This window comes from Mus pahari, chromosome 1 (genome assembly GCF_900095145.1).
Source record: "Mus pahari chromosome 1, PAHARI_EIJ_v1.1, whole genome shotgun sequence".
Lineage (NCBI taxonomy): Eukaryota > Metazoa > Chordata > Mammalia > Rodentia > Muridae > Mus > Mus pahari.
The window spans coordinates 92,802,097-92,824,048 of NC_034590.1; the positions used below are offsets into that span (position 1 = coordinate 92,802,097).

At 46.3% G+C, this 21,952-nt stretch overlaps 1 protein-coding gene across 3 annotated transcripts in view; it reads left to right on the top strand.

Moving 5' to 3' along the window:
- Positions 1 to 1,008: 1,008 nt before the first annotated feature.
- The window catches only part of Slc5a11 (solute carrier family 5 member 11), a 53,949-nt gene continuing 33,005 nt past the window's right edge, over positions 1,009 to 21,952 (top strand). The window contains exons 1-3 of one of the 3 annotated variants that reach the window (XM_029540104.1): positions 1,009 to 1,137; positions 17,385 to 17,515; positions 20,187 to 20,344. In XM_029540104.1, coding sequence (XP_029395964.1) covers positions 20,210 to 20,344 — 135 coding nt within the window. In that variant the 5' untranslated portion in view covers positions 1,009 to 1,137; positions 17,385 to 17,515; positions 20,187 to 20,209. Of the gene's footprint in view, positions 1,138 to 14,550; positions 14,587 to 17,384; positions 17,516 to 20,186; positions 20,345 to 21,952 lie in introns of those variants that run through there. The other 2 variants (XM_029540107.1, XM_021202501.2) reach the window with 2 other exon arrangements.

Here is a 21,952-nt window from a genome sequence, read left to right on the forward strand (position 1 = left end):
TGCCTCTCTGCCTCTCTGCCTCTCTGCCTCTGCCTCTCTGCCTCTCTGCCTCTCTGCCTCTCTGCCTCTCTGCCTCTCTGCCTCTCTGCCTCTACCTCCGGAGTGCTGGGATTAAGGCATGTGCCTCTACACCCCTCTGCCTCCTTACTTTTGAGACAGTCACTGAAACTGAAGTATATTGATTGGCATCCTCCTGACCCCAACCCCCTAGTGCTGGGGTTACAGACATCGCATGGTACTGGGGATCCAAACTCAGGTTCTTGGGCTTGCACAGTCCCCCTCTTCTGTTTTCCTTTTAACCCATCCCATAGGATGCTGCTGCCCACATTCAGGGTAGGTTCCCCTGGATAAACCTCTCTGGAAACATCCTGACAGACACACTGTCAGGTGTCTCCTAAGTGATTTTTCACCCAGTAACACTGACAGTGATTTCAGCATAGCAGCCTGCAAGTGCTAGGAATGAAATGAAACTGTTTGCAGCCCTGAGCAGCTGGGAGCCTCGCCTCTCTTCCCCTGCCTGCCCTGGAGTCCTGAGCTGTGGGAGCTCTGTCCAGGGCTTGCTTCCTCTTGACAGTTAGTCTGGATGCTGTGTGTCTGTCCTGCCTGAGGAGACGAGGCACAATTGCTGCTGCACTGGGGCTGCTGATCTTCTGGGCGTGTCCCTTTTATCTCCTGCACCCCCTTCTCCCCCTGCTCCTCCAGCTGTCCTTAGGCTGCCTGCTCCCAGAGTGGCGGGGAGGCGGGAGGGAGAGTGAGTGAGGGAGGCAGCCCAGGACCCAGGCTCCAGTCTCCCCTGCCTCTTCAGGCCATGGGCCCCCTGCCAGGTAAGGGCACTGGCCAAGGCCCAATGAGGGCAGGGCAGGCCCCTTTCCTCACGGGGCCTGCTCAGAGTTCAAGGGTTCTGGAGAGATCATCCAGAACTTCCAGGCTTCCTTTAAACTGCTGCTGCAGCCGAGGCTGGAATTTGGAGTTTGACCTGTGTGGAACCTTTCTCAGCAGCAGGCAAGGAGGCAGGGCCTCTGCTGTCCTCTGCTGCTCTCTGCTGCAAAGGACAGGAAACCCCTGGGGTCTCCCTTCTTACAGCCACTGCCTTCGGCCTCTGAAGTCCCCTAGAGCAGTAGAGCCTGCATCCTGAAGGTAAGATCCTTCCTCCCTGAGACACCCACTGTCTAAACTGGGAAGCTCCTTGGGTCTGAGGACTGGATAACCACTCTGGCCTAGCTCCCATCAGTGAACTTCATGGGAATCTGAGAAGTTTCGTTTGCTCCTGGCCTACAGTGTGTGGTTTGGGGGTGGTGTCCGCAGCTGACAGCGTAGGCCAGGGGTTTCAGCTCTTCTATTCAGGAACACTGAGGGACGGAAGCTTCAGGTTCTTTATCTGTCAGATGAGAATTTGGAGGTCAGCCTGGCCCGGCCCTCAGGTGTGGCAGAGGAGAGTCTGCCGCAATAAGGAAGGGGAAAGTTGCACCAGTCACTGGAATCTGGAAGGCTATCTATCCTGCTGCTGTTAACTAGCAAGGCAAAGGCATGCCCTACCTGCCTCAACTGCACTGCTGCTAGGGAGGGTGGGTGAACAACTTGCTCAAGGTGACACGAGCGAACAGGGCAAAGCTGAGATCCAGCCTCCATGGCTGTGAGCCGGTCAGCTCTGAAGGATGGTTGATAGCTGACTCTGGAACTCTGCATTTGACAAGTGCTGCCCTTGGGATATTTGTTTGGAAGACTGGTGTTTATGGAGTGTCTGCTTTGGGGGCACAAGGTAGAATAGACTAGTTATCTCTGCCTTCTTTGTGCTCACATTACTGTGAGACAAGGAATTACAAGAGTTCTACTAACCATGTGCTAGGCTTCATTAAACTGTGAGCAAAATGCCATTTGATATGAAAGGGTTCTGACTTAGGTTAAGGCCAGGAGAGGGCAGATGGGATCTACAGGTGGGACAGGGAATGGAAGCCAAGGACCCTGAGCTTGTAGCAAGCTTTCAAAGAATGGATGGAAGCAAGCAAGTGAATTGATTTGTGTTCAGATTCCTCTTCGGCTTCCATAGCAGGGAGAAATCGAAAGGGATCTAAGGAGGCAGCAAGCAGGAAGAGAGTAGCTCCTTGCTCTGGGCTGGACATGAGTGAAGGTGGTTAGGATGAAGGTGATTTAAGGAACACGGACAGGTTCAAGGCATGTTTTGGAAGTAGAGGAAAATAGAACTGCAGGTGAATAGATTTGGGGAACTGAGAAAGACATGGTCAATTATTTGATAGATGCTTGCATGCTATGACATCTTTGGTTCTTAGATATAGTGCTTGGCGTATTAGGATGCTCAGACAGTGCTTGTCAGATGTCTGGCTGGATGTATAGATGATCATGGATGGATGGATGAACAGATGGATTCTTAGGGGTAGACACATGGAAGGATGGCTGTGTAGACAGATGGATATATGGAGTTCAGATGGATGGATGGATGGATGGATGGATGGATAAATGGAGGGACGAATAGATAATTGGGTGGGTAGACAGATGGATATATAGATGTACAGATGGATGGATGGATGGATGGATGGATGGATGGATGGATAAATGGAGGAATGGATGGATTCTTGGGTGGGTAGGCATATGGAAAGATGGATGAATAAACCAGGAGATAGCTGGGTGTGTGGGTGGATGTGACTTAAGGATGCTTTGGGCTTCAGTTAGTGGCATTGCTGGAGTGTCAGAGGCACCTGCCTTCTGCTGAAGAGCTTGATCTCTGGCCTGTACTTGGTAATTTTGGACATCTGTGGGCATCTGTGAGAGATGCCATGTTGGCATTTGAATGAACATGTCTGGGTTAAATAGATGATTTTGTGACTCCTGTTCTCTGGCATTTTGGGACAGGGTCATCCAAGAATGGGATAGGTAGAGATCCACTTTCCCAGTACTCCCATCAATTACCCCCTGTGGCCCATTAGGGAAAATTGCCTTGCTCTCCCATACTTTGAAATTCTCCCCTCACCACCAGAACTGTGGGGCTTTTTTTGTTTGTTTGGTTTTTTTGTTGGTGTTGTTTGTTTTCTAATGAGCTGGGATGAGTCTGTCCATCAGCCTTTTTCTTTAAGATCTATTATTTTATGTGTATGAGTATACTGTTTTCATGCACACCAGAAGAAGACATCAGATCCCATTACGGATGGTTGTGAGCCACCATGTGATTGCTTGGAATTGAACTCAGGACCTCTGGGAGAGCAGACAGTGCTGTTTTGTTTTCTGCTTTGTTTTGTTTTCTGTTTTTTCAAGACAGGGTTTCTCTGTATAGCCCTGGCTGTCCTGGAACTCACTCTGTAAACCAGGCTGTCCTCGAACTCAGAAATCCACCTCTTAACCACTGAGCCATCTCTCCAGCCTCCATCAGCCCTCTTCTATTCCAAGCATCAAGAGGCTGGTAAGCTCCTTCCGGCAGCCCTAGGCCCTCTCAGTTTTCCTGCCCTTGCAGTGGACCCTCTTCCCCCAGCTAGGCTGGTCCACCACCAACCTCCTTAGACCAGGCCAGACACACGGCCAGCTTGTGGCTATGAAGTGGCAGGTTTCTGCTGAGGCACAGGGAGGAGGGTGTGAGTGAGCACAGCTCAAAGCTTGGTGTCACTTCTGGGCTTCTGCCAAAGGTTCTCTCTACCTCATGGTGGGAAGAAGTCAGAGAGTTGAACCTGGGCTGGGGCCTTGTTCAGTCATTTACCAGCAGTACTTTCCTGTTAAGTGCAGGTTGCTAGAGGTCTGACTTTGTAATGCTGAGTTGCAAATGAGATTCACTCACAAGCATCCAGGTCTCCCTGGCCACAAAGTCCATACTCCTTTCTTTCTTTCCCCACTGCTCATATTTGAAGGATGTGAACATGTCAAGCAAGCATCCTATTCCAAACCATGTGACCCAGCTCACTTAACTGCAGTGGACACCTGACTGCCATTCCCACTTTATAGATGGGGAAATAGCCTGGGAGAAGTCGTTGCTCCAGCTCACAGATAGAGGAAATGGGTGAGATCTGAGCCAGTGTGCCGAGGTTCTGAAGTCTGCACAGTTGGCTTACAGCAATACATCTATTTCCCAAGGAATCTTTTGCCCATTATAAATTTATAATTAGATAGTAGTTGTCATTTTCTACTGGTGCAGGGGAACCACTTCCTGCCTCCCCACATGTGGGTTGGTTTTTTTCCTTCTTCCTGAGAAACTTGCCAGCATCTTGGCAGAAGCATCAAATCTGACACTTCATGTTGGGAGTGTCTCTAACATACACAGGAAGGCATTAAGCTGCAAGCAATGGGATGTCGGTAACACTTCTTTCCCACCCCTTGTGAAAAGTTTGTAACACATATAAGTTGTAAAGAATGTGACTCTCATCAACAGGCACACACAGGAGCCAGACTGAGACCAAAAAAAAAAAAAAAAAAAAAAAAAAAAAAAAAAAAAAAAAAAAAAAAAAACAAAACAAAAGCCTGGCGTGAATATAGTCGGCCACAGGTGGCCCTGATTTAGCTTGCTTGCCTGGTTTGCTTTGGCTTGCCCTTGCACTGTGGTGTGGAAAATTTTCACATCTCCCTTAGCACAATCGTTCTGTGAACGACCAGAAGGGAAGGGTGAGAGCTGTCCCTGCTTGACTGAGCTTCCTTTTGTGCTCTGGCCACTAGGCAACCTCAAGGGCAGCCTGTTCTGCTTGCAAAGACAGCCTTTGTCAGGACTGGCTGCCCTCCACCCTACCCCTCCGGAAGGGAGCTGGCAGGGGCTTTAGAAGGGGATCGAAGGGCCCACCCATCACTTGGCCCTTGGAGGCAGGCCGGGTTCAGATAATCATGGTACTCTGTGCAAAAGGCACAGAGAAATGAGGGAAGTTCATTTCGTTTGATGGTTTTGGGCAGCCACAGCATGATGAGGGCCTGGGGTGAAAATCATGAGAATGGGAGGGAGGCTGCCTCCCTCAATGTGGTGAGCTTGGCACACAGCTAGTGCCTAATAGATACTTGCTCTACTGAGCCCTCAAAGTCAGATCGAGCTCACTATGAACCTGGCACACAGGTGATAACTAATGAACGTTCTTTTGGACTTGCAGGGCCTAACACAGAGCTGGCACACAGCTGGCACCTACTAAATGGGCTGGAGAGATGGCTCAGTGGTTAAGAGCCCTGGCTGCTCTTCTGGAGGCCTTGGGTTCAGTACCACACAGTGCCTCATACCATTCTATAACTGGTGCCAGAGGGTCCAGCGCTCTCTCCTGAGCTCATGCACATACGTACACATGTGCACATGCATCTATCCAGGCACATGCATATAAAAAAATAAGCAAAACAATTTAAATGTCGTACTGCAAGTCCAGGGCACAACATAGAACCTGCCACATAGCTGGTGCCTAACCAGTACTTACCTGAGTCCTAAGTCCCAGCACATATAACCTGTGATGTATAAAAAAGCAGTCAAAGGGAGGAAAGCAGGACAGACAGCGGCACGGACACAGTGACCTTCTGTCCTATGTTCCAATAGCACCTGTGACCTTGACTGGCACATTCAGGGCCTGACCCGGCTTCACTTTGGCATCCCGGTGCCTCGTTTCTCACCCATGAGCCGAAGGTACCAGGAGGATGAAAGGGAGAGGCTGTGGGGAGTACACAACATACTCTGCACCCAAGCTATTTGCCACGAAGGTCACAGTTGTAACGTGTGCTGTGGGTCAAGGCAGGTGTAGGGAGGCAGGCCTGGGTTCCCAGCATCTGTGGCTCAGCTCCTGTCCCCACCGTGAAGAAGCAGCCTCCCAGCTGAATCACTTAGAAGCTGTGCCAGCCTCCCCCGCAGTGATGAAAGACTTGCTTATGTGTGGGCCCCCTCAGTGCCTGGCAGGCAATGGGCAGAAAGGAGCCTGGTGGGAGGCGGGGCTGGGGACACCAATGGCCCCCGAGGGTTCAAAGCGAAGGCCGAGGTCCTTCCTCCCTTCTTGCTTCTTTTCCTTTTCTGAGATTTTCTAGATCCATCCACCACTTTTCTCAGGTACAGCAACTATCCCTACCTGAATTGCATTGTCCTACCCCAGAGTTCCCTGTTTCTGAAGCAGTGGATCTGCTGAGCTGGGCCTCAGGCTGTCGCACCACCTATGTGACGTCAGACAGGATGCTACACTTCTAGGACCCACCACTTCCTCACCTTTAAAGGCAGGGAGAGCATGTCCTACACAGTGGGGCTTTGATTCTTAAGACTACACCCAAGGCCCATGGAGCTTCCTCCTCTCCCAGCCTCCGCAGTCAGAGCTGGAATCTACCACCCCTCATCCCCATCCTAGAGCCTGTCTCTGGTCACATAACACCTCGGCTCAGGTATCATCATTCCAGTCCACAGAAACAAGGGGCTGTAAATTCCAGCCCTGCGGGGGGCCTCAGGGGAGGGCAGGGCTGGACCGGAGCTTGCCTGCTCCTCCTGTTACATAGGCCGTGCAACACAATGCCTGTCTTTCAATGCCTTCCTTCCTATCCTTGTTTCCCTGTAAGAGCTTATATTGGCACTTGCCCTTGTTTTCTCTTCCTCAGAGAGTCTCCTGTCCCAGAGCTGAAAAACTGGGAGTGCTATTGCATCAGGACTAAGAGCAGGGTCCTGCTTGGGGAAAGACAGGGCTACACCTGCCTCAAAAGGGGCCTTGCAGGCCTCGGAGCACCTGTGGAGTCTCAACAAGGAGCCTACAATAAAGGGGCTACTTTAGCTCTCACAGCCTTGGGGATGCTCCTGGCGTGTAGGGGATACAAACCAGAGATGCCACTCAGCATCCCATAATGCCCATAAAATCCAAAATAACTGCCTGGTCAAACAAGATTCCTCTTGATTACCTTACACAAAAATGAGTTTGAAAATGGCTCAAGAGCTGGAGAGATGGCTCAGTGGTTAAGAGCACTGGCTGCTCTTCCAGAGGTCTGAGTTCAATTCCCAGCAACCACATGGTGGCTCACAACCATCTCTAATGGGATCTGATGCCCTCTTCTGGTGTCTGAAGACAGCTACAGTGTACTCATATACATAAGATAAATAAATAAATAAGTCTTAAAAAAAAAAAAAAGAAAGAAAGAAAAGAAAGAAAGAAAAGAAAGAAAGAAAAGAAAGAAAGAAAAGAAAATGGGTCAAAGACCTGAATGTAAGGCATGAAACTTTAGGTAGGAGCTGGCCAGAGCTTTTTTTTTTTTTTTTTTTTAGATTTATTTTATTTATATGAGTACACTGTAGCTGTTTTCAAAGGTTACAGAGGTAAGAGCAGCCAGTGTTCTTAACTGCCGAGCCATCTCTTCAGCCCCGGCCAGGCCCTTTAAAAAGCCCCCCCCCCCCCCTGTGAATTGTATCTTGTGTGTTCTGAGCTTTTGGGCTAATATCCACTTATCAGAGAGTACATACCATATGTGTTCTTTTGTGATTGGGTTACTTCACTCAGGATATTTTCTTTTGCCTAAGAACTTCACAAAGTTATTGTTTTTAGTAGCTGAGTAGTACTCCATTATGTAAATGAACCACATTTTCTGTATCCATTCCTCTGTTGAAGGACATCTGGGTTCTTTCCAGATTCTGGCTATTATAAATAAGGCTGCTATGAACATAGTGGAGCATGTGTCCTTGTTATATGTTGGAGCATCTTTTGGATATATGCCCAGGAGTGATAAGTGATATAGCTGGGTCCTCAGATAATACAATGTCCAGTTTTCTGAGGAACCATCAGACTGACTTCCAGAGTGGTTGTATCAGCTTGCAGTGGAGGAATGTTCCTCTTTCTCCACATCCTTGCCAGCATCTGCTGTCTCCTGAGGTTCTTTTGTTTTTGTTTTTCTTCGAGACAGGCGAAACAGGGTTTCTCTGTGTAGCCCTGGCTGTCCTGGAACTCATTCTGTAGACCAGGCTGGCCTGGTCAGAACTCAGAAATCCACCTGCCTCTGCCTCCCAAGTGCTGGGATTAAAGGCTTGTGCCACCACTGCCTGGCACCCCATTTTTAAATAGGGTTATTTGATTGTCTGGAGTCTAATTTCTTGAGTTCTTTGTATATATTGGATATTAGCCCTCTATTGGATATAGGATTGGTAAAGATCTTTTCCCAATCATTGGTTGCTGTTTTGTCCTATTGACAGTGTCCTTTGCCTTACAGAAGCTTTGCAATTTTATGAGGTCCCATTTGTCAATTCTTTTTTTTTTTTTTTTTTTTTTGGTTTTTCAAGACAGGGTTTCTCTGTATAGTTCTGGCTGTCCTGGAACTCAGAAAAGACCAGGCTGGCCTCGAACTCAGAAATCCGCCTGCCTCTGCCTCCCAAGTGCTGGGATTAAAGGCGTGCGCCACCACGCCTGGCCCCATTTGTCAATTCTTGATCTTAGAGCATAAGCCATTGGTGTCCTATTCAGGAACTTTTCCTCTGTGTCCATGTATTGGAGACTCCTCCCCATTTTCTCTTCTATTAGTTTCAGTGTCTTTATGTGGAGGTTTTATGTGGAGGTCCTTGATCCATTTAGACTTGAGCTTTGTACAAGGAGATAAGATTGAATATTTGCATTCTTCTACATGCTGACCACCAGTTGAACCAGCACTATTTGTTGAAAATGCTGTCTTCTTTCCACTGGACGGTTTTAGCTCCTGTGTCAAAGATCAAGTGACCACAGGTGTGTGGGTTCATTTCTGGTTCTTCAATTATATTCCATTGATCTTCCTTCCTGTCTCTGTACCAATACCATGTAGTTTTTAATCACTATTGCTCTGTAGTACAGCTTGAGGTCAGGGGTGAAGCTCAAAAAGACCAAAGTATGGGTGCTTCGGTCATTTTAACAAGAGGGAACAAAATACTCAAGGAGCAAATACGGAGGCAAAGTGTGGAGCAGAGACTGAAGGAAAGGTCATCCAGAGACAGCCCCACCTGGGGATCCATCTCATATACAGTTACCAAATGCAGACACTATTTTGGATGCCAAGAAGTGCTTGCTGACAGGAGCCTGATATAGCTGTCTCCCGAGAGGCTCTGCCAGAGCCTGACAAATGCAGAGGTGGATGCTCACAGCCAACCACTGGGCTGAGCATGGGGGATATCAAGAAAGGGGATAACATTTAAAATGTAAATAAATAAAATATACAATTAAAAAAGGGGGGAAAAGCCCTCCCTCAGTGCAGGATGTATAGCAGGCATCAATGTGTGGGACTGTGGATAATCGAGAAGCTTCTGCAAAGCAGAGAAAACCGCCAGAAAGAAGAGACAGCCTCAAGAATAGGGAAAATGACAGGATTAGTATCTAGAGTATATAAAGAGCTACAAAAAAATTAAATACAAAATGCTACAATCATTCAGTCAATGAACAGGCAAAATGAACTAAGAAGACAGTTCTCTAAAATAGTGCCAAGGGCCAGCTATGACACCATAGGGTAAACTGAGTCAGGCTGCCAGGTATGGTGTCCATGACTGGGGTGGGGTCAGTGCTGATAGCTGCTTACAGGAGTCACACACAAAGGGTGGCTGAGGCCGGGCATGGTGGCACACACCTTTAATCCCAGCACTCTGGAGGCAGAGGCAGGAGGATTTCTGAGTTCGAAGCCAGCCTGGTCTACAGAGTGAGTTCCAGGACAGCCAGGGCTACACAGAGAAACCCTATCTCGAAAAACCAACCCCCCCCCCAAAAAAAACCCACAAAGAGTGGCTGAAGCAAAAGCAGGCTCCGGCGTTTTATTTTTCCTCTTAACCCTTTGTATACATAGCCCTTACAACAAAGTTTTTCTATTTAGGAAGAAAATTACCTTATAGCTACAAGTTATACATTTTCTAAAAACAATCATCACAAAAACACTCTTCAAAAACAGATTAAAATCATTACACAAAAGGAAATTACACAGGATTATTATGTATTCTTTGAAATTTATATCTAACTAAACAAATCTTTCTTTCCACAAGCTCACTGTAAGCATAAAGCAGTAATTCTCTTGTCATAGATAACAAAGTTTAAGCAGGCCAAGGCTATAGTAACAAATTTCTCCCCATTCTTGGCTAAGACAATCTGTATTTACTAAGGAACAGGTCCTTTTCTTATGTCTTATTTTTGAAGTCTTAAGTGACTAACTGTTCTCTGTTTTTATACTCATAATAGAAGTGTTTACGCCTTATTTACAACCTTCTTATTTCCTGCTGCACACCGAAAACCTGTTACTATATCCCTAGATCACAAGACCGAGGAACTCGGGCCCAACCTAGAGTGAATGCTTTCTTTGATCATTAACTTGTCCCCAGCCTATTTTTCTTGCTACTACAATTGCATGCTTGTAACGCGTGAATGGACGCTCTCTGTGCTCCTTTCTCTAACTCATGCAGTTCTTGCCCTTCTATGAGAAAGGGACATCCTACTCTTGACTCTGACTTTAGACCTTCTATCAACTACCCTAAATTCCCAAAACTCCTTAAGTCAAACAAGGAATTCCATAAAATCATTAGTCCATCTGAGTAGTATTATCTCAAGAACTTTCATCTTCATATTGATCTTTAGGACATTTGTCCAACACAGTGGGTTGTCACCCAGGAAGTAATCACACCAGGCTGTAGGCAGCGAGGGTCCCCCGGTGTCCACTCACAACAAGCCGGATGAATAAGGAGTATGGCAATGTCAAACACCAGAAAACACATCAGTAGCAGGAAGCAATCCTGCGACTAAGTCTCTGGAGGCCACACCTTTTCAGAGTGCACCCATTGTAGTCCAGCAAGATGGTGGGCCATCTCCAGGGGGTCACTTGTCCACTCTACCTCTTCCTGTATGGTGCCAGCCAAAAATAGAGAGAAATGGCCAATAGATACTTAAATAAATGTCCAACATCCTGCAACTAGAAGGAAATGAAAATCAAAACTCATTTAAGATTCCATCTCATCTGTGAAATCACCACTGAGTAAAGCAAGTGTCCACAGATGCTGGTGATAATACACCAAAGAGGAACTCTGGTCGCTGTTGGGAGCGAAAGCTGGTGCGGCCACTACGAGCATGTACTGCCGGCATGTGCAGGAAGGCTCAAAGTCAACATTCCACAGATTCACCACCAATCCTGTTTATTGCTGCCTGCTCACAACAGCCACAACACAGAGCCAACCTTGATGCCCACCAACAGATGAAGAGATAGCGAAAGTGGAATTTGGGGACCGGAGAGATGACTCCGCAGATACGAGCATGCACCGCTCTTCCACAGGGTCCACCTTTGGTTCCCAGCACCCATGTGGCACAGCTAACAATGCCTGGAACTCCAACTCCGGAGTTGGACTCCTGGTTTAACCTGCACTCATGTGCACATACCACAGACAGATATACATAAATAAAAATAAGTCATAAAGGGAAAGAAAGGGGACTTTTACTCAGTCATAAGGAAAGAAAGGATAACATCTGTAGATTGGTGGATGGAGCTGGAGATCATTGTGTTAAGCAAAAACAACAAGACAGAAAAGTGGTCATTGCACGTGTTCTCGCATACACACAGAGACAAAATGCCACATGTTTTCTTTCATATGGAAATAATTTTATATGTGACAGGAAAGCTGAAGGGGAAATTGAGGGAAAGAAGGAAGCCAGTAGGAGGGATGAGGGCGGCCGAGTGATGTGAGCAAGGCTCGCAGTCTATATACAGGAGAGTGTGGTAGCGAAGCCCGTTCTTGGTTAAGAGTGCTTGCTGCACTCATAAGGACTGGGGTCTGAGTCTCAGCACCCATGTAACAAGCCAGGCGTTCTACAAAGGCCTGTAACGCCACACATGTATAAACACATGTATCTGTACACACAAGTGTGATACATACACACCCAACTACAATAAACCAGACAATCTAAAATGTCAATAAGCAGGCTGGGCATGCTGGTGCATGCCTGTCATCTCTGTAGTTGAGAGCTGGATGCAGGAGGATCAGAGCAGGTTTAGGGTCAGTCTGGGCTACACACACACACACACACACACACACACACACACACACACACAACCTCATCACTGCCCACCCCTGCTCAGGTGCTTAGATCCAAAAAGTCAATAGTACAGGGAAAGAGAAAAGCCAGCTCTAAGGACCAAGAGTGAGTTGCTCAGGTGACCAGGCCACATGGTCTCTGAGCAGCTCCAAACAGAAGCAGGACATTGCTCTCAAATGTCCCTGTCCTGCTTACCCTATCATCAAGGTGTTTTTGTTTTTGTTTTTTGTTTTTTGTTTTTTGTTTTTGTTTTTCGAGACAGGGTTTCTCTGTATAGCTTTGGCTGTCCTGGAACTCACTTTGTAGACCAGGCTGGCCTCGAACTCAGAAATTCACCTGCCTCTGCCTCCCAAGTGCTGGGATTAAAGGCGTGTGCCACCACGCCCGGCTATCATCAAGTTTTCTAAGCAAATTGCAGATGCTTTCTCTGATCTTCTCCCTGGGCTGTGGTTAGAGTTTGGGTGTCTCCTTAAGAGTTCATAGGTTACAACCCGAACCCCAGCACGAAAGTGGTAAGAGGCGGGGGGACTAGGAGTGCTTGGGTCCTATAGCAAAGCCATCAGGCTGGATTAGTTCTCTTATAACAAGCTTTCTGGAGGCTGTTTGTTTCTTCTACCCTAGGAGTATTCAGAAAAAGCATTATTTAGTGGGGACCAGCTTTCACCAGATAGCAGCAAACCTGTTTTCACCTTGATCTGGAGCTTCTCTAGAACTGTGGCCGACAGATTCATGCTATTGATAAATTATTTCTTCCCTCCCTCCCTCCTTTCTTCCTCCCTCCCCCTTCTTACTTCCTCCCTCCCTCCCTCCCTTCCTCCTCCATCTCTCCCTCTCTCCTTTCTTCCTCCCTCCCCCTTCTTACTTCCTCCCTCCCTCCCTCCCTTCCTCCTCCATCTCTCCCTCTCTCCTTTCTTCCTCCCTCCCCCTTCTTACTTCCTCCCTCCCTCCCTCCCTTCCTCCTCCATCTCTCCCTCTCTCCTTTCTTCCTCCCTCCCTCCTCTCACTCCTTCCTTTCTTTGGTATTTATACAGGTTCATGGGTGTTGCAAATATGTGTGCATGTTTATTCACCCGAAGTCAATTTGGATCAAGTTCAGTAGTCTTTCCTTAGGAACCATCTGCATTGGTTTTCTGTTTGCTTGTTTTTGAGATAGTGTCTCAGAGGGACCTGTGGCTGGCTATTAGGCTAGCCCGACTGGCCAGCGAACCCCAAAGACCCTCCTGTTGCTGCCTCCCGAGAACTGAGATGACAAGATCATATCACTATGGCCAGACTTTTCGTGTTGTTTGGTTTTTCCCTGGGGACAGAGGATCAAGCCCATGCAGAGAGCACTTCACTGATTATCCCAGCTCCCAGAGCATGAATCCTTAAGGTTCTGATTTGTTTTAGTCTCTGCATTTATACCATGCAGACCTACACAGACCATTACAGAGTATTGTCTCTGAGGGCATCTGTCTCAGTATTGGGCTGTGCAGTATGGACAGTGGGGCTGACTATTCCTGATCCCACGGCTGATAGGGGATGATGTAATTATGCCCATACCCCAGTCAGAACCACAGAAGAAGTTTTGCTAGTTTCTCATTGTTGCGGCAGTCAATTATCCCAGATTTGGAAGTACTTAGAGTTCAGTCTGAACACTCTGGAGTTCAAAGTGCCAGATGTTTTTTTTGTTGTTGTTGTTGTTGTTTTCCCTCCTGAGACAGGGTTTCTCTGTGTAGCCCTGGCTGTCCTAGAACTCACTCTGTAGATTAGGCTGACCTCGAACTCAGAAATCCTCCTGCCTCTGCCTCCCAAGTCCTGGGATTAAAGGTGTGCACCACCACGTGCCGGCGCCAGATGGGTTTTACTGAGATCAAATCCAGGTATCAGGAGACGGCTGAGGAACTAGCTCAATGTGAAAAGTACTTGCTGTGCAAGCATGAGAATCTGAGCTCAGATTCCCAGTAAACAGCTGTGTGGTGCCTGCCCACAAAGCCAGCTCTGAGAAGGACAGAGAAGGCGGACCCCTAGGTTCTCTGGGAAGCCACTCTAGGCTTCAGTTGAGCTCCAGGTTCAATGAGAGACCTTACATCAAAACATAAGGTGAAGAGCCAAAAAAGAAGATTCCTGATGTTGACCTCTGCATACCCCTCCAGGCCTGTGCAGTGTCACATACACAAGCACACCCACAGATGACACACTGTGATGTCTATTCCTCACTACATCTGGAATGAACTACAATCTAGAAATGGAAGGCACACCTATGATCCAGAACTTGAGGCTGGAAGACACAGGCTTTTGATCCTGTAAGTGTTGGATGACGCATGCTTTTGATCTGGATCTTGAGGCATAGAGTCCATGAAAATCTTAGGCACAGGCATGGTGGTACATGCCTTTAATCCCAGGAGACAGAGACAAGAAGATCTCTGAATTCAAGGCCAGCCTAGGAGAGACCAAGTTTCAAGATAAGAAAAATTTAGGTCCAGGCATGACGGTACACACCTTTAATTTGGGCCACACCTTCTGCTGGAGGCCTACATAAGGACAATGGAAGAATTGTTCATTCTCCTTTGCCTGTTTGTACCTACTAGCCAGCAAGCACATCTGTTGGAGCCTACTTCTTCAGGATTACAGGTTATACAGAAGACCAGCTGAAACACCCAGACCGCAGACTGTAAGTCATTCCAACAAACTCACTTATATAGAGAGACATTCCATAAGTTCTGTGACTCTAGAAAACCCTGACTAATACAGAAGCTGGTACTTGGAGTGGTTCTAAAGGAGCAGAAGTATAAGGACGAATCTTTTAAGTATCTGAAGTAGGCTTTATAATTTGGCAGCACCTTCTCTCTTTTTTTCCATTTATTTATTTATTTATTTAACATCCCAATTGCTGCCCCCCTTCCTGGTCCCCCTTCTCCTCTGAGAGGGTGTTCTCCTCCCGAGTATCCCCACACCCTGGCTAATCAAGTCTGTGCAGAGTTAGGCACATCCTCTCCCGCTAAGGCCAGACAAGGCAGTGCAGTAGGGGAGTGGAATGGATTGCACAGACAGGCAACATCTTTAGGGACAGCCCCCATTCCAGTTGTTCAGGACCCACAGAGAGACTGAGATGCACATCTGCTACGTATGGCTGAAACATTTATCAAAAGATGGTCTACTGAAAAGGAGTTGGAGATGCCTGATATTCCTCGGCTTATCCTTATGCCGATGAGGGAATTTTAAGGCTCAGGGAAATTGCAATACTAGAGTAGATACGCTGTGTAAAACCTAATCCTCCACAATGGGAAGGCTCAGAAGACACGCCCTTCTCTAATCCTATAAGAAACATACTGCTGAGAGGGGCACTAGCACATTTGAAGAGTCTTGTTGTCGCCCTTTTTCTTGTGCCAGACTTTAGGGTTGGAGATGCTGCTGCTCAATTGGATGAATTAAATGCAATGGATTTAATTGCCCTGAGGTAGCAGGGGCCAGGTGTCAACACTGAATCTCCAGAGGCAAGGAGATCATAGTTACTATAATGGCCAGTGTAGATAAAACAACATTTATAATCACCTAACTCATAATGGCCAGCGCAGGCGAGGTCAGTTTTATAATAGCATGACTCATACGGATCTTTGGTATTGGCTAAGTACTCATGGTGTTTCCAGGCGTGAAATAGATACAAAGCCTACTGCTCTTCTGTTTATCTGCAGAAAATTTCTCAAATGAAAGAAAGGCTACATTAGATCGTGGTAAATAGTAATCTCAGCCAGTGAATCAGTTTCCAGACTTGAGCCAGTTTGCAGACCCAGAACCCCTTGAATGAGGGAGTGGCTGTGTTCCCCTGAGGAAGGATCTTGATAAGAATCCTAAAAGTTTTGCTGTTAGCCTTTCTCCTGTTCTTCCCTAGAGGGACCTATAGTCTTTTACAAGGGTAATTCTATACTGAGGGAAAGGAAATAATCAGACTTTCTGGGCTCTATTGGATACTAGTTCTGAATTGATGCTGATTCTGGGAGATTCCAAGAAACATTGTGACCCTCCAGTTAGAGCAGGGGCTTATGGAAGCCAGGTGATTAATGGAGTTTTGACTGATGCCCAACGACTCACTGTAGGTCCAGTAGGTTTCCTAACTCATCTTGTGGTTATTTCTCCAGTTCTAGAATATATAGTTGGGATAGATATACTTCGAAGTTGGCAGAATTCTCACATTGCTTCCCTGACCTGTGGAGTGAGGGCTATTATGGTTGGAAAGGCTAAATGGAAGCCTTTAGAGTTGCCTCTGCCAAAGAAAATAGTGAATCAAAATCAGTATCTCATTCCTAGAGGAATTGCAGAAGCGAATGCCACCATCAAAGACTTAAAAGCAGGGCTGATGGTTTCCACCACATCTCCCTTTTACTCTCCTATCTGGCCAGTGCAGAAGACAGATCAATCATGGAGAATGACAGTTGACTACTGAAAACTAAATCACGCAGTAACTCCAATTGCAGCTGCTGTACCAGATGTAGTTTCCTTACTTGAACAAATTAATACATCTCCTGGTACCTGGTATGTAGCTATTGATTTAGCAAATGCCTTCTTCTCAGTACCTATCCATAAAGACCACCAGAAGCAGTTTGCTTTCAGTTGGCAAGGCCAGCAGTATACCTTCACAGGTTTGCCTCAAGGATATATTAACTCTCCTGTCCTGTGTCATGACTTAGTATGACTTAATTAGAAGGGATTTTTTTTTTTTTCAAGACCGAGTTTCTCTGTGTAGCCCTGGCTGTCCTGGAACTCACTCTGTAGACCAGGCTAGCCTCAAACTCAGATATCTGCCTGCCTCTGCCTCCCAAGTGCTGGGGTTAAAGGTGTACACCACCACTGCCCGGCCTAGAAGGGATCTTGATCATCTGTCTTTTCTACAAAATTCACACTGGTGCATTATATAGACAACATTATGCTGATTGGACAAAATGGGCAAGAGGTAGCAACTACTTTGGACTCATTTGTAAACAGCACATATGCACATTAGAGGATGGAATATTGGTTATTGTTTTCATTTGGACATGAGATATGATTTGTGTCAAGTGACAAGGGGTGGATTATGATGGCTACTCCTGGTTGTCAACTTGACTATATCTGGAACTACAATCCAAAAAATGGAGGGCACACATGTGATCCAGACCTTGAGGCTGGAAGGCACAGGCTTTTGGTCCTGTGAGTGTTGCATGACGCATGCTTTTGATCCAGATCTTGAGCCATGGTGGCCATGAAAATCTTAGACCCAGGAAAGGTGGTAAAAGCCTTTAATTCCAGGAGACAGAGACAAGCAGATCTCTGAGTTCAAGGCTAGCCTGGGACAGAGCAAGTTCCAAGACAAGGAAAGCTTAGGTCCAGGAGTGGAGGTATATACCTTTAATCTAGGCCATACCTTCTGACGGAGGCTTGCAAAAGGACAATAGAAGGAAGGGCTTGTTCTTCATTTGCTTGCACTTATTTTGCCAGCACACCCACTGGAAGCCTACCTCTTCTTCAGGATTGCAGTTTAAACAGAGGGCCAGCTGAAACACCTAGCCTCGTGGGACTGAGCAACTACTAGACTCTTGGACTTCCCACTCACAGCTGTCCATTGTTGGGTGAGTCAGACTGCAGCCTGTTAAGTCATTCCAACAAATTCTGTTAATATACAGAGACATTCCATAAGCTCTGTGACTCTAGAGAACTCCAATACACACACCCTCTCCCATACACATAGGCACATACACATGACTTGAATACCCTCTACCCCACACTCAGGCCTCAGCAGAGCTGAGTTCTTCCTGGAAGCCCTGGGTCAGATTCTGCTCATTTGCTTTGTCAGCTTCTAAAAGCCACTTGCATTCCTTGGTCCAGGGCCCAACATCCCATGCTCAAAGCCAGCAGTGCTGAGCTGACCCTTCTTACGCTATCACTTCTCTAGCCCTTCCAATTCTTTGCCATTTGTAGTTGCATTAGAAGCTCCCAGCTGCGCCAGGGATCATCCTATTTTAAGGTCAACCGGCTCGCATACAATCATACAACTGTACAATCACAGGCTCTGGATATTAGAGATTAATATCTTTTGGGCCATTCAGCCTATCATAGGACTCTCTTAAATTGCCCATAGAAATGCAGTCTTCAGAGAAGTGGTTTCTAATGATAGTCTAATGAAGTGTGGATTCTGGAGCAAGTTATTCAGGTTCAAGCCCAACCCTTCCAGTTACCTGGAAAAACTACTTAACTGCCATGCCCACTCCAGTGAAGTCTGAGTGACAGGCCTAAAAGCCTGGAAGCAGTCCCAAGGCAGAGTTTCATGGAAACTTAGTCTCCTGGAACCTTGGCATTCCCATAGCAAGAATGCCCCAGATTTGTCCCTGCGATTGTGTGGAGGGTCTTGCATGCTTTCTTACAGTATTTTACTGGGTAAGAGTTAGAAATCTCAGGGCAAGCTTAGCAAAGTATACTTAGAATCTTCATTACAGTCAGGTATGGCAGACTACATTGCATATTAGAAGAAAGTTGGTGAGTTCTTCTGACAAATGGAGATTCCCTACAGACACTTAAAAGAGCAGCCAAGTTACTGCCATATGCAAGAATTTACCATGGCCTAGGAAAAGGGAGAGTTGTGGTTTAAGGAGGAACTACAGTATTGCATTATTCATGAAAAGGTCTGCTAGAGCAGAACCCCCTGGTGCAAGCTTTCACAAGGCTCAAAAGAATAGCATACATTGTGACTAGGGTGTGAAATCCTCTCCTGGCCCCTGCCATTAGCTGACTAGGCAGGGCTGCTTTTATTTTTTATTTTTTATTTATTTATTTATTTTTTCAAGACAGGATTTCTCTGTGTAGTCCTGGCTGTCCTGGAACTCACTCTGTAGACCAGGCTGGCCTCGAACTCAGAAATCCGCCTGCCTCTGCCTCCCNAGTGCTGGGATTAAAGGTGTGTACCACCACGCCCGGCTTGCTTTTATCTTAAATGTAAACATGACCTGGTTCCTGCCAGTCCTTTGAAGGCATTCCTCTGTTTTGTGTCAGATGACTTCAATGTACCTTGCCTGCTGTGACACCCTACTTCTTTGTTTTCTGTATTATATATATCTGATGCTAACTTTGACAAAATTACATTCAGATACCACACTCCCTTGTATCCGTGTCTATTTGTCACCCTTTTCTCACCGACTCCTGCCCACCTATAACTGGAACCTGGATTGCTCGGTCCGAGTCAACTTAGCATTTCTTTTTTTAATAAAAGATTTGTTTAATATATATACTGTAGCTGTCCCCAGACACACCAAAAGAGGACATCAGATCTCATCACAGATGGCCGTGAACCACCATGTGGTTGCTGGGATCTGAACCTAGGACCTCTGGAAGAGCAGTCAGCGCTCTCAACCACTGAGCCATCTCTCCAGCCCTGCTACTTAGCATTTTTGTCTTAACGCCTTCTACAAAGTAAGGATGATAACAACAGAGTCCACTTTGCTGTGTAGAAAAACACTTTAGAGGGACACTGGGAAGGCACCAGTGCTATGTGCATATTAAATACAAGCAATTTATGGAAGGATGCAGCATTAGAACAAGACTGACTTCTCTTATTTTACTCTGACCACATGCTTACTATGCAGAAGGGTATACGGAGTAGTTTTAAATTCTTTTTTCAGTTATTACTACTTTTCATCTGTTCAACACAAAGTTATGACATAGGGGAAGAGGGTCTTTGCATTAAGGACTTGCCTTCCTCAGATTGACCTGGGGACGAGTCTGTGGGACATTTTCCTGATTTAATGATTGACGTGGAAGGATCGAGCTCACCCCGGGCAGTGCCAGCCTAAGCAGATGGCTCACAACGATCCGTAATGCCATCTGATGCCCTCTCCTAGTGTGCCTGAAGACAACTACAGTGTACTTACATAAAAATAATAAATAAATCTTTAAAAAAAAAACCAAACCGAACAAACAAATCAACTGCTGTGGTGTGAGCTTCTGTGTATTTTCTGAGTAGGTGAAAGAGTGGATGTCAGAGGGATGGATCTGACTTCCTCTGTCTCCACCAGATCTCCATCTGGGTATCTCTCTGTCTCTGTCTCTCTCTGTATATCTCTGTCTCTCTCTGTATGTCTCTCTCTCTTTGTCTCTCCATATGTCTCTGTCTGTCTTACTTTGTCTCTCTGTATGTCTCTGTCTGTCTGTCCCTGTATCTGTCTCTCTCTTTCTCACTTGTTTCATGGAGGGCAGCTACAAATCAAGATTAAGGGAAGAAAGGAGTCTAATATGCTTTGCTCTCCCCAGGACTGAGAGGCTCATTCAGCACCATGGAGAGTGCCACCATCAGCCCTCAGCCTCCACAGTCTGACGCCCTGGAGGCCTTTCCCCAGAAGAGCATGGAGCCTGCGGACATCGCTGTCCTGGTTCTGTACTTCCTCTTTGTTCTGGCTGTTGGATTATGGGTAAGCCAGAAGATGAGGTGAGAGATGGGGCAAGGAGAAAATATCTGGTTAAAACCCCTGAGTAGGGTAGAAATGAACTGTAGTAATTAGGACTTAAAATATGTGCAGGTAGGTGATCTCGGTGAGTTCGAGGCCAGACTGACATATATAGCAAGTTCCAGGACAGCCAGAGATACACAGTGAGACCTTGTCTCTAAAAGTTCCCCCAAAATATGTGGGGTGCCTGGAGTACAAGTCAGTGTAGAGCATATTGCTAGAATAGGGAGACCCTGAATTTTTTTTTTTTTTTTTTCGAGACAGGGTTTCTCTGTGTAGCCCTGGCTGTTCTGGAACTCACTTTTTAGACCAGGCTGGCCTCAGACTCAGAAANCCATCTGCCTCTGCCTCCTGAGTGCTGGGATTAAAGGTGTGCACCACCACACCTGGCAATGACCCTGAATTTTTTAAATGCACCAAGTGTTAGGCATAAGTTGTGTCATTCTATGTAATTTGTAAGGAAGATCTTTTTTAGAAAACCAGTATTTTGTTACTTTATGTGTGTGTGTGTGTGTGTGTGTGTGTGTGTGTGTGTGTAGATATGTGATCATGTGTGCATGCCCACAGAAGTCAGAAGAGACCAGAAGATGATGTGAGTTGGAGTTACAGATGGTTGTGAGCCACCAATGTGGGTGCTGGGAACCAAAATCTGGTCCCTCTGCAAGAAATGTAGACACTTTTGTTTGTTTGTTTGTTTGTTTGTTTGCTTTTGTTTTTCGAGACAGGGCTGCCTCTGCCTCCCGAGTGCTGGGATTAAAGGCGTGCGCCACCACGCCCAGCGTAAACACTCTTAACCACTTAGCATTCTCTCCAGCCAGCCCCTCAAGGAAGATTTTAAACCCAATTTATAGATAAAGGAAACCTAGGCCCTAAGAACTTAGATTCTTTAATCTACTACTAAATTATGAGCTAGACTCCTTATTTTTTAACTTTGACAACTATGCTCTCATATATATATGATATATCTTATATATCACATATCATATATATGCATTTTCACAGTGATATAGTTAAAGATACATGGTTCAAAACCAATAGAAGCTTAATAAATATCATAGAAAGTCCAACTATGAGCATTTCCTTCAGAGGTGACCACAATTATTAACTCATGAGCTTTGGAATACTGTTTATTAAGATATTCTTCCATGTTTAAAGTCAAATCAAAACAAATTATATATACTTTGGAGACAAAGTCTTGCTGCATAGCCCAGTCTGGCTTCAAACTTGTGGGCCTCCTGCTTTAGCCTCTGGGATGCTGGAATTACAGGTGAGCAATATTGTGCCCAGACAGCAAACATTTGTGCGTGTGATATGTGTGTGCAAGAGAGAGAGAGAGAGAGAGAGAAATGGAGCAAATGTTAGTGTGTATGTACGTGTGTGTGTGTGCATGAGAGAGAGAGAGAGAGACAGAGACAAAGACAGAGACAGAGAAATGGAGCAAATGTTAGTGTGTATGTGCGTGTGTGTGTGTGTGTGTGTGCAAGAGAGAGAGAGAGAGACAGAGAGAGAGACAGAGACAGAGAGAGACAGAGACAGAGAAATGGAGCAAATGTTAGTGTGTATGTGCGTGTG